Raw genomic sequence first — 17,215 nt, forward strand, 5'->3', positions numbered from 1 at the left:
TCCATTTAACTTGGTTCCCTATGGGACACGTTCACATCTATGTGTATTCAGCCACTGCATTTTTGGAAAGGGTCAGGGACTTTTTTCTCGCAACAGATTGAAAAATGCAACAGGTATGAACCAGACCTTAATCAGGATAGTCAGCAATCAAAGAACTGTAAAACGTTTATTTTTATTGGCAAACTGTGAATAAAAAGACCTGGCATGCAAAATATGAAGCCACAGCCCACACTTATGTGCCTAACTATGTTTTTCTAAGGCCAATGAAGCATAAAAGTTTATGAACTGGCACACCAGCAGACTTAGTAAGATATTTGGGACCAAGAGCAAGATATGTAATAGTTATAGCCAATTTGTATATTTTATTCTGGATGGGCTGAAAGAGAGTGAGCAGACCGTAAAACCCAATGATTGCTACTTTGTACCTTTGTTTTTATTATGTGAGTTATTAAAGAATAGTATTGTATTTCATTTTGAAATAGTTTTATCCATTTAATATATTGTACATACTTAACTTAAAAATCTTTTAACCTTTGATTTAGTTTCCAACAATAATGAACATTTGAAAAAAAGGCAATAAAAAGTTTTTGAATTGGCCAGCCACACTTTGTAAATTCTTCTAAAATAGTTTGGCTTTGTCCACTTTCCTTCTTGAAAGCACCAATGTCCATTTATTTTGCACCATGAAATAAAAACTGTACTGTTGGTAAACTCCACCAATGTGATCATCTTCTATTGTTATCAAACAGCAAGCACTAGAAAGAAACGAGGAACAGGCTGAAATGCATTGGTTACTGTTGTCCAAAGTTTGATTTTGTGTATTTTGTCTAGTTGCTATTTATTTCACATTTTGCTACATAAGAGGTGAGACTTTGACTGAATAGGACCAGGCATCCCCTAGCAAAACAAGTAGCTAAAGTGTGATTTTAATGCACAAGTTAATGATGAATATCATAATTGAATTGGTTAAAACTTTAGGCTAACCTCACAAGACATGGTAACTCATGATGCAGTGCTGTACAGGGCTATACACCCAATGCATATTAATGCATAATGTACCCCATGTTAGTTGGCTGTAATGCACCCCAATGCAGCAGAGCAGTGTGAAAGAGGCCACAAGGTTCATCACATAATGTAACAAAAGCAAAAAAGAACAATTTAAAATAATAGAATCAATAAAATATTAATCCTCCAAAAACTGTATTAAAACTATAAATGTTCTGAAGTTTAAACGTACTTATTATATGCTTTAACCCAAATTTGTTTTATATAATTTAGGCTTAACTACAGACTACCCCTTTCCAACACCGGCTCCTAAGCCAAAACCTACAACACCTCCTAAGCCTCGATGTGCCGCAACTTCCTGTTTCCAAGGGGTGAAATGCACCGACACAGGGAGTGGTTTCCAGTGTGGACCCTGTCCAGAGGGCTATGCTGGCAATGGTATCATTTGTAGTGACATCGATGAGGTATGCATTCAGTTACCTTGTTATATACATACAGTTGTGACCAAAATTATTCAACCCCCAATGCTGTAAAGGGGTTTAGGGACTATAGTGTACATTTGGAATTGTATTCAGAATCAAATCCTACAAGGACGTTGTAACTACCCAAATGCAACTAAAATGACATCAATTGTTTATGTAATACAGTAGTAAATGGTTCTTATGTGGTTTCTTCATTGCCACAATTATTCAACCCCTTAAAGACTACCACTCTGAAGAACAGAGGTTCATACAGGTGCTTTCCATCAGGTATTGAAAACACCTGTGGATGTCACCGAGCAGCAATCAAGCATAATAAGCACCAATTAGGCAGCTTTAAAATGACTGTGATACTCAGCTCCTTCTAGACATTTACTGGTGTGGTTACAAACATGGTGAAGGCAAGAGAATGGTCCAGGAAGACAAGAGAAGAGGTGATTTCTCTTCACAGGAAGGGCAATGGCTATAAGAAGATTGCAAAGATGTTAAACATACCAAGAGACACCTTAGGAAGCATCATTCGCAAATTCAAGGCAAAGGGCACTGTTGAAACGCTACCTGGTCGTGGCAGAAAGAAGATGCTGACTTCGACTGCTGTGCGCTACCTGAAGCGTAGAGTGGAGAGAAGTCCCCGTGTGACTGCTGAGGAACTGAGAAAAGATTTGTCAGATGTGGGTACAGAAGTTTCAGCCCAGACAATAAGACGCACACTGCGTAATGAAGGCCTCCGTGCCAGAACTCCCAGGCGTACCCCCTTGCTGTCTCCAAAGAATAAGAAGAGTCGACTGCAGTATGCCAAAAGCCATGTGGACAAACCACAAAAGTTGTGGGATAGTGTTCTGTGGACTGATGAAACAAAATTAGAACTGTTTGGGCCCATGGATCAACGCTATGTTTGGAGGAGGAAGAACAAGGCCTATGATGAAAAGAACACCTTGCCTACTGTGAAGCATGGTGGAGGGTCAATCATGCTTTGGGGCTGTTTTGCTTCTGCAGGTACAGGGAAGCTTCAGCGTGTGCAAGGTACCATGAATTCTCTTCAGTACCAGGAGATATTGGATGGAAACGTGATGCAGTCCGTCACACACCTGAGGCTTGGGAGACGTTGGACCTTTCAACAGGACAATGATCCCAAGCATACCTCCAAGTCCACTAGAGCATGGTTGCAGAGGAAAGGCTGGAACATTTTGGAGTGGCCATCGCAGTCACCAGACTTAAATCCGATTGAGAACCTCTGGTGGGACTTAAAGAAAGCAGTTGCAGTGCGCAAGCCTAAGAATGTGACTGAACTGGAGGCCTTTGCCCATGAAGAATGGGCGAAGATACCCGTAGATCGCTGCAAGACACTTGTGTCAAGCTATGCTTCACGTTTAAAAGCTGTTATAACTGTAAAAGGATGCTGTACTAAGTACTAAGATTGAATGTCACTTGGGGGTTGAATAAAACTGATAATGCTGTGAGCACAGAAAAGACATTTGTGGTTATTTCATTATAACTGTTATGTTATATTTGTCTGACCTACAAGTGCCTCTTTAATGTAAATGTAAGCAAGATGACTGAATGATCAAAAGCAATGTCAAACTGGCCAAAACACTCAATTTCAGTGGGGGTTGAATAATTTTGGTCACAACTGTATTTTTAACACTTCCACTGTAAAATTAGCAAGAACTGGTATGCTGAATTCAATTTTTTTTCTTACTGCCGTACAACATTAAAATAAACTTTTCAGTAACTTTACAAGTCTGCATAAACAAACTTATGACATGTTATAACATACAGCAATATTATATTTTAAAAAATGTGTCAACTTTTAAAAAGCAGTCCCTAAAGATGATATCAGTGTATGGAGAAGACACCGCTACTCTGGTGATCTCCACTGACTTCCAGGTCCCATGCTGAGCTGCTGGCCTGCTACATTCTGAACACATGAGTTCGGCTGCTCCTACTGGGTGCTATCCAGAGAATGTTTTGCATTTTTTGAATGATTGCAAAGTGTTTTCTCATTTGACAAGATAGAGAGTTATGGCAGTGACATCACTTGCTCCACATCATCCCTCAGAGAACTGTCATCCAATACAGATTATAGGCAAAAGCACAAAGCCAATCAGAGTGGCTCTGTGCCTTGTGATTGCTGTGATTGGTCCTTTATCTCACAGCGGAGATAAGGAAGGAAGGATGATCTTATAAGTGATTTAATATTAATATGGGATCTTTTTTTTAACAGTTTCACCCCCTCCTCTCCTATACATTCCTCTTTCCATGCTGTGTGTATCTTTCCTGTACACTAATACTTTGACCTCACTTATCTTTCACATTAACTCCCACATCTCCATCATCTCAATGTATGTTACCTGTACATTACCCCCTTCAACTCCTCCTTCCTCTATGCATGACCTTACATTAATGATACATTATATCTAGTGCACTATTACCAAGCTCCATGATTTACCCCACAAAATCATCATATTTCTTCAATTCCAAAAGATTTCAACAATAAATTGGATCATCTTGGGGTATCTACTTTTCAAGAAAGGGTCATTTTGGGGGTGTTTGCATTGTCCTGTCATTTTTACTTTATATGTTTTAGAAAGATTTTTTTTTTTTCAAAATGTTTGGTCTTTTTCCCTTTATATAGTAAAAAATAAAATTAGCCTGTAATACCTCTCCACTATCAGGCATTTCAGTACAGAGGTGTATGACCAAGCAATTGCCAGTCAAATGATCACAGTGTTGACTCACTAAAATGGCCTGGTAGTGGAGAGGTATTACAGGCTAGTGTTCAGATTATGATATTATGTAAATGTTCTATGATAAAACACTGGACATAGTTTAGTGTCAGGAAAGTGTACACAAAACAAATGATCCATTATAAAGTAATTAATGTTTGGCTATTTGTTGATGATTTCAGTGCAGATTGAACCCTTGTTTCCCTGGAGTCCGATGCATAAACATTATTCCAGGATTTAGGTGTGAATCCTGTCCTCCTGGATACACGGGACCAATTGTACAAGGTGTGGGAACAACATACGCCAAGCAAAATAAACAGGTAACATTTTACAGGTGCAATAGTTTCTAGACAAATGTTTTTCCAGGAACTGATTAAACTCTGATATACTGTTTCCCCTAACGGGGACACAGACAGTCAGGGCTACGCGCGGGAATGCAGTTCTGGCACCTCCAGCATTGAATATATGTAATGGCAAGGGGTGTTGGTTGTCCTGGAGGGCCTGTTGATGCTGGCTGCTAGGGAATCTATTTCCATTGGTGGAGATCTGTTTTTTTTTTTGTGAGGGTCTGTTGTTGCTGGTGGGGGATTTATTGTTGCTGGTAAAAATCTACTGTTGAGGGGGAGGTTGCTGGCTGTTGGGGTGTCTATTGATGCTGGCTGCTGGAAGATCTGTTTTTGCTGTGGGGGTGTAATGTTGCTGGGTGGATCTTTTGTTGCTGGGTGTGGTACTATGTTGTGGGTCTTCTGTTTTTCTCTTCTATCGGGAGTCTATTGTTATGCGAGGGATCTAATGTTGCTGGAGTGGGGTCTAAGGTTGCTGGGGTGGGGTCTATTGTCGCTGCAGGGGAACTTTTGTTGCTGGAGTGGGATTTATTGTTGCTGAGGGAACCATTGTTGCTGGAGGAGTCTGTTGTTATATGGATGATCAATTGTTGCTTGCTTGGAGTCTATTTTTCTGCTTTACTGCTTTTTTTGTTAGTGTTACTAAACCCACAACAGTAAAAAGGTTGTTTGATCCTGACTTCTCTGCTTCTCAAATATCCACATCTTATCTCCTGATAAGACTGACAGAACCGTAGCCATTCTGCACATGCTCAGTTTAGTGTGTATTGCTAGAGAGGTTTTTTTTTTTTTCTTGGGAGAGTGCATGTGATCAGCACAGGGCCAATCAGCACTGTCCAGACAGAGGGTCAGGGGTTTTGCATCCTCCTAGAGCAGAAAGAAAACTCCTCCTACAAGCTTTAACCAGTGCTCTGCTGAACACTGATAAAAGTAACAAGACTGCTCTAACTGCTGATGAGAAAAGGTATTGAGCAGTTTATATTTACTAAAATAATTGCATTTCCATGTTCTGTGTACTGTGGGAGACCAGATATAGTGAATGCAGGGTACTGGGTTTAGTTGCTAAACCCAGGACCCTACATTTACTCTATCTGGTCTTCCACAGTACACAGAACATGAAAATGCAATTATTTTAGTAAACATAAACTGCTAAATACCTTTTCTCATCAGCAGTTAGAGCAGTCTTGTGACTTTAGCAGAGCACTAGTTAAAGCTTGTAGGAGGAGTTTTCTTTCTGCTCAAAGAAGATGTGAAACCCCTGACCCTCTGTCTAGACAATGCTGATTGGCACTGAGCTGGTCACATGCACTCTCCAAAGAACAAAAAAAACCTCTAACAATCCACATAAAACTGAGCATGCGTATGTGACTGTGGATTCAGTCTGTATCAGGTGGTCATTTCAACAAGAAGAGAGGCAGAGAAGAAAGGATAAAACAGCCTATTTACACAATGCAGAGGATTAACCCCTTATGTTCCACAGTGAGTATAACAAGCATGCTTTACTGCATATACAGACTGATTTTACTGTTGTGGGTCTAGTAACACTTTAACTAATTCCATACAAATTATTTAGCACCACAAAATGATACTTGGTTTAGCATTCTCTAAAAGGTACTGGGAGGTGGGTAGGTGGTGGAACCAAGGAATGGTGCTCAGAGGAGGGTAGGGGGCAGAGGCAAAGGGGGACTCAGAAAGGGGTAGTTCCTGGACCTATTCTCTGAGAAAAAAGCCCTGCATACAGCAAGAGACCCTTGTCCACTCTATCCAAATCTAAAAAAAAAGCTTACCTTTTAGTTATATTTTAGCTGGATGCACATGTGCCCTTTTTCACAAGGTACTGTACATATCAATATATTAAAAGGATTTTGAACTATGTTTTACAAAAAAACATAATATGTTTGATAAACTGCCAATAAAAAATCTACAATATAATGGCATTTCATTGATCTCTGTATACTGCTCTATGGTAATGATAACAGCTTCATGTCAGCAAAACACATGTAGTGCTAAAATTCCTAAGTAAACAGCTTATCAGCAGTCACAGTGCAATATGCTAAGAAAAGACCTAACAGACCTAACAGTGTCCAAGGCTTCAGATAATGTGCACAGTCAAATAATCTTGATGTGACTAAAACTATTTATACCTCAGTAGAATTTTGTTCAAATGTTTTCATCACGTTTTGTATGATATTTCGTTCTAATGTCCTGTTAATGTTTTGAACCAATGATGGGGCACTATTCCCCCCACTGACACCAACAATGGGACACTATTCCTCCCACTGACACCAATGATGGGGCACTATTCCCCCCACTGACACCAACAATGGGACACTATTCCTCCCACTGACACCAACAATGGGACACTATTTCTCCCACTGACACCAGTGGTGGGGCAATATTCCTCCCACTGACACCAACAATGGGACACTATTCCTCCCACTGACACCAACAATGGGACACTATTCCTCCCACTGACACCAATGGTGGGGCACTATTCCCCCCACTGACACCAACAATGGGACACTATTCCCCCCACTGGCACCAATGATGGGGCTGGCACTATTCCCCCCCACTGACACCAACAATGGGACACTATTCCCCCCACTGGCACCAATGATGGGGCTGGCACTATTCCCCCCCCCACTGACACCAACAATGGGACACTATTCCCCCCACTGGCACCAATGGTGGCGCTGGCACTATTCCCCCCCACTGACACCAACAATGGGCCACTTTTCCTCCCACTGGCACCAATGGTGGCGCTGGCACTATTCCCCCCCACTGACACCAACAATGGGACACATTTCCTCCCACTGGCACCAATGGTGGGGCACTATTCCTCCCCATATACCAAAGTTGGGGCATTGTTTACTCCCACTGATGTCAGAACATTTTCTACTTCCTCCGGCCATGCTCCGGCCCTCCTAATGTCTGAAGGACAGTAAATTTAACCCTTTGTTTAGAAAGCTTGGAGACCCCTGATTTAGAGGCTAAACATAAAATACAGAGCAATATAAAAATTACAAGTATTTAATACTGTAATTTTATATACATAAGTTTTGTACATTATATCTAAAAGAGCGAAAGAAAGATCCAAAGAGATGGACTGTTCCATCAGAAGAAGTACAATTAATAGCTGTTTCTAGGTAGCCTGTGGATCATAGTCAAGGGGAGTTTAAAGTGAATTTCTAGTTAAAATTATTTATTTTTCTTTTTGGTGGAGTAGGGAGGTTTGGGTGCACATAATAGGGGAAAAGAAATCTTTCCAAGGTGAGGAGAAGTTGATATAGTTGTCACCAAAACTCCCCATTGGAAGATTTCCCTTACCTCCTGTTGCAGTGTCAATTGTAAAATGTTGGATTTCCCATCACTTTCTATTCTAGCAAAAACAGTCACCAAGAGAAATAAAGAGGTCAGTTTCCCCAGTGGGGACACAAAGAATCATAAAAATATTACAGGGTTTCTGAACGTTCATCTCTCCATCCAATGCTTTTTAAAAAGTTTCATCTAGAGACACACTTTAAGCAGCTCAGCTGAGGGCCCTCCTCTGAGTTTCCAAACTGTGTTTGTACTAGGAATTAGCAGAATTTAGAGGCTTAGGGGTCATGTACACTGCGGCTGATAAGCTGACATTCAGGAGCTGTTCAGTGTCTTTTTCAGCAGCCCCTGAACTCTCCCTAATGTTTTCCTATGTGTCCATGTACATATAGTCGTTTACAGTCGTTTACATACAGTTGAGTTTACAGTCGTTTTTTTAACGCACCAAACTTGCGTTCAGGAGTAGATTTCACCAGCATTTCAAACGCCAAATGCTTGTAAACACAGCTAACCGTGTTTATAAGTGTTTGCGTTTAGAAGCGTATTTTAACTGTTCCATATCCAATTGCTGTCCAGAGCCTTTTTTCATCCTCAGAAATGCATGCAAAGCGTTTTCCATGTATTCAAATGGACCTAACACACCAGCACAGTCAGTTCCAGGTTTCACGTGAAGGATATAATGGTAGAACATGCCGCATTATGCTCATGATGGGATCCATAGTGAATACAACCAGAAGACAGGTCATCTCAACACATACTGCTCTCTCTGCTTCTGCTCTCTCTATTCCTCTCAAAATGTCTGAAATAGTTCATTATTTACTATTTTTCAGTGCATTCTGGCCATTTGGGAAGGTCTCCTGATGTTATCTTTAAAAAAACGCTTCTAAACGCAAAAGCGCATAGACACAGTATGCAAACGCTGCTAAACAGATGTTTTTAACCTACGTTTTCCAGCAGTCAGTTTCCATTGTTCAGAAGTGTTTTCCAAATGTCCCGTGTACATGGAGCCTTAGCCTGTCATCCCATATGTACGGTTTTCATGGGTTAATGCATAGCAGACATAGCTTGATTTAGGATGTTTAGTGTAATAGAGGAAAAACACACAGGACATGTGGTGATTTGTCAATGGATAGGAAAAGCAAAATGTAAAATAATATTTGTACAGCAGGCATCTTTTCAGTGGAGGAGGATGAGGTTATAACAGGTAGTGTTAGAATGAGCACAGTGCAGGAAATTCAACAGACACCATTGATAAAGTCCTTCCAGTCTCATGAGCCATGGAGCCGCTTTCTGAATATACAATTACTAAAACGGAGGCAGACTCGTCTGGTTTTCTGTGTATTCCTGGATCAGAGGTTAGATTGAATGTAGACTGTGTTAGTAATTATGAAATAGGAACTGTACATCGTGTTTTTCCTACACGCAGGATGCAACCACTAACAAAATCCATACTATTTTTGGATTCATAGTCTTCTTTCTAAACTGTAGCGGGGGTCAGAAATATTTTTTGTGTGAAATCAACCACGTGTAACAGTGTATAATGCAGTCAGCTTATCTGCCTAATTGGTCTAAGCGTTCCTGGGCCTCGCAAGGGGTAAGAAATTAGGCTGATCATAGCAGGTAGCACAGACATTGTATCTTTTACCTGGAAAAAGCCAGACGTTATGGCGGTGGCCAGTGGCGCTTAGGTCTTGGCTAAATGCAAAGTACTATATAATATCCCTATGCTGGCACAAAAGGGGAGACTTTTCTGAGTTTACCCCATGGTGGACACAGAGGAGCTGATGGCTGCATGTCTCATGAGAAGGAGGCTAGAAGATGCATTTAACTGCTGAAACAGATCCTGCGTGGACTGTGTGCTACTTTTTAAACACTGGTACTGTTGGGACTTTTGTAGTTCTGTATTGGCCAGTGCTTGCTATCATGTGGACCATATCCCCTTGCAGTTCCACATTGCTGTGGACTATTTCTCCTTGTTTTTTCTCTACTCCTCTCAAAGCTTTTGTGGTCCTGAAACTACGGCCAGGACAAATAGCCAATGGCTCCTGCTGCTGCCTCAGCCAATCAGGAGTGAGAGTCCCCTGAGAACTGAGGCTTTTGTGGACATCGTCGGGATTGGGATGGAACTCAGGTAAGTATTGGGGGGGGCTGCTACACACATGTTTTTTACCTTCATGCATACAATGCATGAAGGTAAAAAAACCTTGAGCCTTTACAACCACTTTAACCCTGTTGTGTCCACATCACTGCCATGTGTTCTGGACTGAACCCTTGCTGTGCCATACTCTGCTGTGCCCGGATCACTGCCCTGGGCTGAATGCATGGAGGATTAACCCTTTCTGTATCATTCTACTGTCTGAAGGATCACCCTTACTTGCCATGCCCTATCATTGCCCTGTGGACTGTTCTTATTTCACCATGCCCTCTTTTCTCTTGGAAGATCACTTTCCCTTGCTGTGCCCATTGATACTGTGTGGACTGTTCATTCGTGTTGTCCCCATTGCTACTCCGTGGACTGTTTTTCTGTATTGTTGTTACTGCTACCCCGTGAATTGTTTATTTGTATTGTGCCCATGGCTATGCCATGCACAGATTATCTGTGCCAGATCCCAGCACCACCCCTCCTGTATACCTCATTCTCTCAGTAAATGCCTGCTAGTCAGGCTTGGTGTTAACTGTCTCCGTGTGCTCTCTCTCTGTGCTCCAAGTTTGTCACAAAATCTGTTGTCTCAAAAAGGTATATCCATGCAAGGGCGAGCAAAATATAAATTAAAACACTTAAAAAATTAAAAATAAAATTAAAAAAAAAAACAAAAATCAAAAAGTGTTCAACAATAATCTAAACAAAGTATGTAAAATAATTCACTGAACTCAAAAATACTGAAACCATATAAATAATAAAAAAAATGTATACATTATTCATGTGATAATTGATACATGAATCATAACATTGTACAAGAAAACAAACCAGGTTAAAAACGGTCACACTGCTCCCCCCGGCTAGTCTGGGGATGTGATGGTGTTCAGTATTGGCGTGCTTGGAACCCTGCTCTTTGGGTTTGTTATATTTTTTTTTTCCTTTCTCTTTGTACGCCTTTCTTTTCTTTTTACCCTGTTTGTTTTTGGTGTGACAGTGGATATCTGCTTTTAGTTTGTTACAGTCAGAGTTATATTAATGTTCTTGTAATTTATGTGCCATTGATAGCCCCTGCGTGGGCGTACCTTTTGCCCTGTTGGTGTTAGAGCACTGTTTTTTCTATTTTTTTTAAATTTTGTATATGTGCAATTGATAGCCCCTGCATGGGCATGTTTTGTTGCCTCTGTTTTGTACTGTTTAAAAAATGAATAAAAACATTGAAATATAAAAACTGTCATACTCTGGGGATGTTTTAGAACACAAACAGTACAAAAAGGTGCACCACAGTTTGGTTCATCCAACTGTATATCACTGCCGTATCAGCGATTTTCCAAAATTATGAACAGTTTCAATATTCAGGTGGCTGTAGAATTTGACTATATCTCTTCTTTTTTGTTTTTTATATTGTATTAATGATAGGGATTTGTAAATTAACAACTAGTGGATGCTCTCATTGGCTCAGTATAATTACTTTGTAATGATGATATAATGCTGGAACATGCTTCTGTTTTAATTCAGGCATGTCTCGATATAAATGAATGTGAAAATGGAAGAAACGGAGGCTGCGTGGCAAACTCCATCTGCATTAACACCATGGTGAGTCTATTCAACAGAATCTCTACAGAGATGCGTTTGCAGGTTTCCCTCACCTGTCATATTTCTGAAAGTTTCTGGATATTCTTTCTGTACCTAATCTTAGCTTGTAAACGCTCATATGAAGAGCATCAGCTTCAGTGAGCGGTCTAAAAAGCTTTGACCAGTTTTCTTTGCTAAAGGACTTAGAGCACTCTTCAGCTCCAGTCCAGCAGTCCTGCATTGGCAGTACCGCTTTTAGCAGATAATAGCTTGAAAGAACTATTCCCAAAGCCCGTTTAAAGGGTATTTCCAATTTTGAAGCCAGACTGTGATAATACCTATTTCTATTTTTTTCTTTTCCCCATTCACATAGTAAAACATAAAAAAATAAAAGTTGCAGCTTGCTTTTTAAATGCTGTTTTCTGGAAGGAAACATTCTACTAACTACATTGTTTCTGTGTACTGTAAGGATATAGCAGCCATTAGAAAACACATGATTAAAGATGATGATCATTCATATTTTTCTTAAAGGGTTCTTTCCGCTGTGGACCATGCAAACCTGGCTTTGTTGGAGACCAGATCAAAGGCTGCACAACAGAGAAGAGCTGCTTCAACCTAGGGAAGAACCCCTGCCACGCCAGTGCACAGTGTATTGAGGAGAAAGGTGGAGAGGTCATCTGCATTGTAAGTATAGACCACATATGCAAACCTGTGCTACAACTGTTTTGTTCCCTGTAGGGGAATTAGCACAACATGGGGGTGAACATTGGTTTTCTACATATAGTATATACTCGAGTATAAGCCGACCCGAATATAAGCCGAGGTACCTAATTTTACCACAAAAAACTGGGAAAAACTATTGACTCGAGTATAAGCCGAGGGTGGGAACACCAGTGGGAAGAATCGTACCTCATCATTGGTGTCAGTGGGAGGAATAGTGCCCCATCATTGGTGTCAGTGGGAGGAATAGTGCCCCATCATTGGTATCAGTGGGAGGAATAGTGCCCCATCATTGGTATCAGTGGGAGGAATAGTGCCCCATCATTGGTATCAGTGGGAGGAATAGTGCCCCATCATTGGTGTCAGTGGGAGGAATAGTGCCCCATCATTGGTATCAGTGGGAGGAATAGTGCCCCATCATTGGTGTCAGTGGGAGGAATAGCGCCCCATCATTGGTGTCAGTGGGAGGAATAGTGCCCCATCATTGGTATCAGTGGCAGGAATAGTGCCCCATCATTAGTATCAGTGGGGGGAATAGCACCCCATTATTGGTGTCAGTGGAATAGTGCCCCATCTTTGGTGTCAGTGGGAGGAATAGTGTCCCATCATTGGTGTCAGTGGGAGGAATAGTATCCCATCATTGGTGTCAGTGGGGGGGTGGAGGAATAGTGCCCCATCGTTGGTGTCAGTGGGGGGGAGGAAAAGTGCCCCATCGTTGGTGTCAGTGGGGGGGAGGAATAGTATCCCATGATTGGTGTCAGTGGGGGGTGGAATAGTGCTCCATGATTGGTGTCAGTGGGGGGTGGAGAAGTGCCCCATCATTGGTGTCAGTGGGGGGGGGAGGAATAGTGCCCAATCGTTGGTGTCAGTGGGGGGGAGGAAAAGTGCCCCATCTTTGGTGTCAGTGGGAGGAATAATGCCCCATCATTGGTATCAGTGACACCAACGATGGGGCACTATTCCTCCCACTGACACTTGCTGACCCCTGTTCCAGTATGGTGCTGCTGCAGCCAGCATATGTGGTTGCAGCAGCACCTAAGCACGGCACACTTACCTGCATCTCCTTCACTCGATTTTCGCGGGGCCACTCAGCTCCGCCTCCTCGCCGGTGATTGGCCGCCTGTGTGCCTTTCCTGAGCTACAGTTCTGGCGGCCAACCACCGGTGAGAATGCGGAGCCGAGCAGCCGCACGAACATCCAGTGGACGAACCGAATGAAGGAGCAGCCGCGCTTCCTGGACCGGATCGTCGTGGGACCGGAGCCAGGTAAGAGACAGCAGCCCCCTGCAGACGTTGACTCGAGTATAAGCCGAGGGGGCCGTTTTTCAGCACAAAAAATGTGCTGAAAAACTCGGCTTATACTCGAGTATATACGGTAACTGAAAATTTTGATGTTTATTATGTAAAATAATAATAGTACTGATAATAAAAATAATAATAACAATACTCATGGGCAGCACAGTGACTTGGTTAGCACATCTGCCTTGCAGCACTGGGGTTATCAGTTCGAATAACAACCATGACACTACCTGCATGGAGTTTACATATTCTATCTGTTCTTGCATGGGTTTTCTGCAGATACTCCGGTTTCTTCCCACACTCCAAAAACATCCTGGTAGGTTAACAAGCTCTTGTCTAAATGGGCCCTAGTAAGTTTATGTATGTATAGGGAGTAGGAACCTAAATATGTAATAAATACAAATTTTATTGTAGCCATAATGTGACATGTGCGCTATATGTAAATCAATAAATCAGTTAGGTGATTGGATAATGTTCTGCTTTGCCTTTATTGCAGTGTTCAGTTGGATGGGCAGGTAATGGCTATTTTTGTGCACGAGACACTGATATTGATGGGTATCCAGATGAGGCTCTTCTCTGCTCAGAGTCAAGCTGCAAGAAGGTAAGTATGTGGATGAATGACCAAAGTACTAAATAACCCTACATTATATACACTACTACTTTCACCTTTACAAATATTAACTTCACTTGAGGTTACAGAATAGTTTAATGTTCAGAATTTTTAATTAAGCCCTTTGATGAAAAACTGGAAAATCATAACAGTATTTCTCAACTATGAAATATACTCACCAGCCACTTTATTAAGTACGAATGAGGAAAGACAAAACAGAGGGCACACAGGCCTAGTGCATTACCATAAAAAATGTTTAATAAAAAATAAAGTAGGTGTTGTACTCACAAACGACAATATAGTCAAGGCACATCATAAAGAACAGCTGGGTCAACACCGCGCTGAGTAACAGTCCGTAATAGGGAGTTTAGACATCCAAAAGGCTGACGCGTTTGAGGACTTGCCTCTTCCTCAGAGCCACACTTTATTAAGTACACCTTGCTAGTACCGGGTTGGACCCTTTTTGCCTTCAGAACTGCCTTAATTCTTCGCGGCATAGATTTAACAAGGTGTTGGAAACATTGCTCAGAGATTTGGGTCCATATTGACACTGTTACTGTTGCCTTTTTATCATCTCGAACCAGTCTGCCCATTCTCCTCTGATCTCCCATATCAACACATATGTCGCTAACTGGATATTTTCTCTTTTTCGGACCATTCTCTGTAAATCTCAGAGATGGTTGTGCATGAACATCCCATTAGATCAGCAGTTCTCAAACCAGCCCGTCTGGCACCAACAACCATGCCACATTCAAAGTCACTTAAATCCCCTTCCTTCCCCATTCTTATGCTTGATTTGAATTTCAGCAAGTTGTCCTCACTACGTCTAGATGCCTAAATGCATTGAGTTGCTGCCATGTGATTGGCTGATTAGCATTTTGTGTTAACAAGCAATTGAACAGATGTACCTAATAAAGTGGCTGATGAGTGTATACTCTCATAATATAAGGAACTATGCAGAATGTAAAATGATCTTGATACTTGGCGTTAGATAAACATTTTGATTAATATGAAATGTAAAATGCTCACAGCAGAGAAACATATGGAGAAAAATAAGTGAAATAGTAAAGAAGAGTAAAGTAATGTGAGTTAGAATTACAGAGTGTGCATAAACCATGATCAGGAAAGGGTCAGTGTAATCCTGTGGTTGCACAATCCCTAAGCTGGCCATATATGGATTGAAATTCAACCATTCAATCTATTGGTCAACTTTTCATGAATATTGGTAAATTTTTGCTCGATCAGTGCAAGCAGCCAAATGGCTGCAGCGCTGATCAGCGTATTCTGACAGTGGGGGAGTCCCACTGTCAGAATACAATAGCACATCAAATGTGTGGATGAAGAATCAGGTCAGTTTTTTCATTCAATTGGTTGGCTGAACAGAAAAAAATTGAACCATATATTGCCAATTTTAGGCTGTAGTATTCACAGGTGATTTTGCAGAAATGAGGGTTTTTGCGTGTTTTTTCATTCGTATTCAGGCCTGAATGTTTTTGTTTTAGCCAATAGAAATCTTGTTACTAAGAGAAAGAAAATGTTGTTTGAGCTTAAAATATGCTACTTTTCCAATGTTTTTCAGATGTTTTTCAGGTGCTCCCTTTGAAGTATATTGGGTCAAAAAACTGCCCATTATGCTTCAAAAGTAGCTCCTACCTTTTAAAGCACGTTGCCAAACTACAAGTCCCATGAAACATTGCAAGACTGACAGTTACAAGCGTGGCTCCCAAAGGCAGAGGCATGATGGGACTTGTAGTTTCACAACAGCTGGATGGCCACCAGTTTGACACCCCTCTTTTAAAGCTTCAGCCGTTGAGCTGCAGACACCTGAGCACTGATACATGAACAGGCACAATTTAAAAGCATGGGATTTTGGTTGTTGAGAATTTTGGAGCTTTGAGCTTCAAGCTACAGAATGCTCAGGTGTGAATTGGGACTTGGCAGGTAAGCAAAGTGTTTAGGCTTGTAGAGAATGATTTCATCTTCCTTGGTTTGTTTTCCAGTAGAGGTGATCCTTATATTTGTAAAATGTACATATTCACTTGAGATAATGTAATATTATTTTCCCAAATAGGACAACTGCATCTTTGTACCAAATTCAGGACAGGAAGACACTGACAAGGATGGTATTGGGAATTCCTGTGATGATGATGCAGATGGAGATGGTATTATGAATGAGCAGGTGAGAAGGATCTGGTTAGGGTGAGGGTGAGGTTGAGGCCTCTTTCACACGGGGCAGACCCATCAGTGGATCTGCTTGCTCAACAGGGGATCTCTTCGCTGATCCCCACTGAGCAAGCGGATGACAGGTCCATGACCGCTCCACTGCTGCAGAGCGAACACAGATATAGCCTGCTGTCCTCTATGGGCGGTTGGATAGAAACGGACCGTCTGTCCTTTTCCATCCGACTGCCATCCGATCTAATCTGATGGACGGAAGGATCCCCATCCATCTCTTTTTGGCAGATCGGATCGGATTGGATGCCAGCGGGAGTAAACAGACACATGTCCGTTTACACCCGCCATTGCATAGAGGAGAATAGAGGTTCCAATCGGGTCTGCCTGAAAAACGGGCAGGCGGCCCCGATTTGAACGTCCATGTGAAAGGGGCCTTACTCCAGGTATTATTTTTGCCCTTCCTGTTGCTTTCCCATCTAACAGTTGCTATACATAGCGAGTGTTGTAAGCATTATATTGCTCCTTCCCTCATATCATAGCTCTCTAGTAATCTAGTAGGCTTTAATTCCATTCACCTTCTTTCATCCCTCCTTTCCCTATTGTCTGGAATATTTTTAATCTGTTGGCTGATCTCAGCTAAAATAGAAAAAAAAAAATATTTCCAGCCAATTGTAAAAAAGACAGTTGATTTGTTTATCAAGGGAGACTGTGAGTCACACTTCTGAAGCTAAAATTGATTTTCCAAACCTTAGTGCAACCTATTTACATGACACATACAGCTGTGTAACTGCAAAGTATTCTATAATAATAATTGCTTTTACTGAACAT

General features: G+C 41.5%; 1 protein-coding gene across 1 annotated transcript in view; it reads left to right on the forward strand.

Annotated features, from left to right (window-relative positions):
• THBS4 (thrombospondin 4) overlaps nt 1-17,215 on the forward strand; it is an 83,501-nt gene that overhangs the window by 41,458 nt on the left and 24,828 nt on the right. Inside the window, exons 7-12 of the mRNA XM_089658376.1 lie at nt 1,279-1,469; nt 4,393-4,530; nt 11,528-11,605; nt 12,116-12,268; nt 14,099-14,203; nt 16,284-16,391. Coding sequence (XP_089514502.1) covers nt 1,279-1,469; nt 4,393-4,530; nt 11,528-11,605; nt 12,116-12,268; nt 14,099-14,203; nt 16,284-16,391 — 773 coding nt within the window. The remainder of the gene's footprint in view (nt 1-1,278; nt 1,470-4,392; nt 4,531-11,527; nt 11,606-12,115; nt 12,269-14,098; nt 14,204-16,283; nt 16,392-17,215) is intronic.

The sequence above is a fragment of the Staurois parvus genome, unplaced genomic scaffold (assembly GCF_062004578.1).
Source record: "Staurois parvus isolate SC_StPar_1 unplaced genomic scaffold, SC_StPar_1.0 ptg001065l, whole genome shotgun sequence".
Taxonomy (NCBI): domain Eukaryota; kingdom Metazoa; phylum Chordata; class Amphibia; order Anura; family Ranidae; genus Staurois; species Staurois parvus.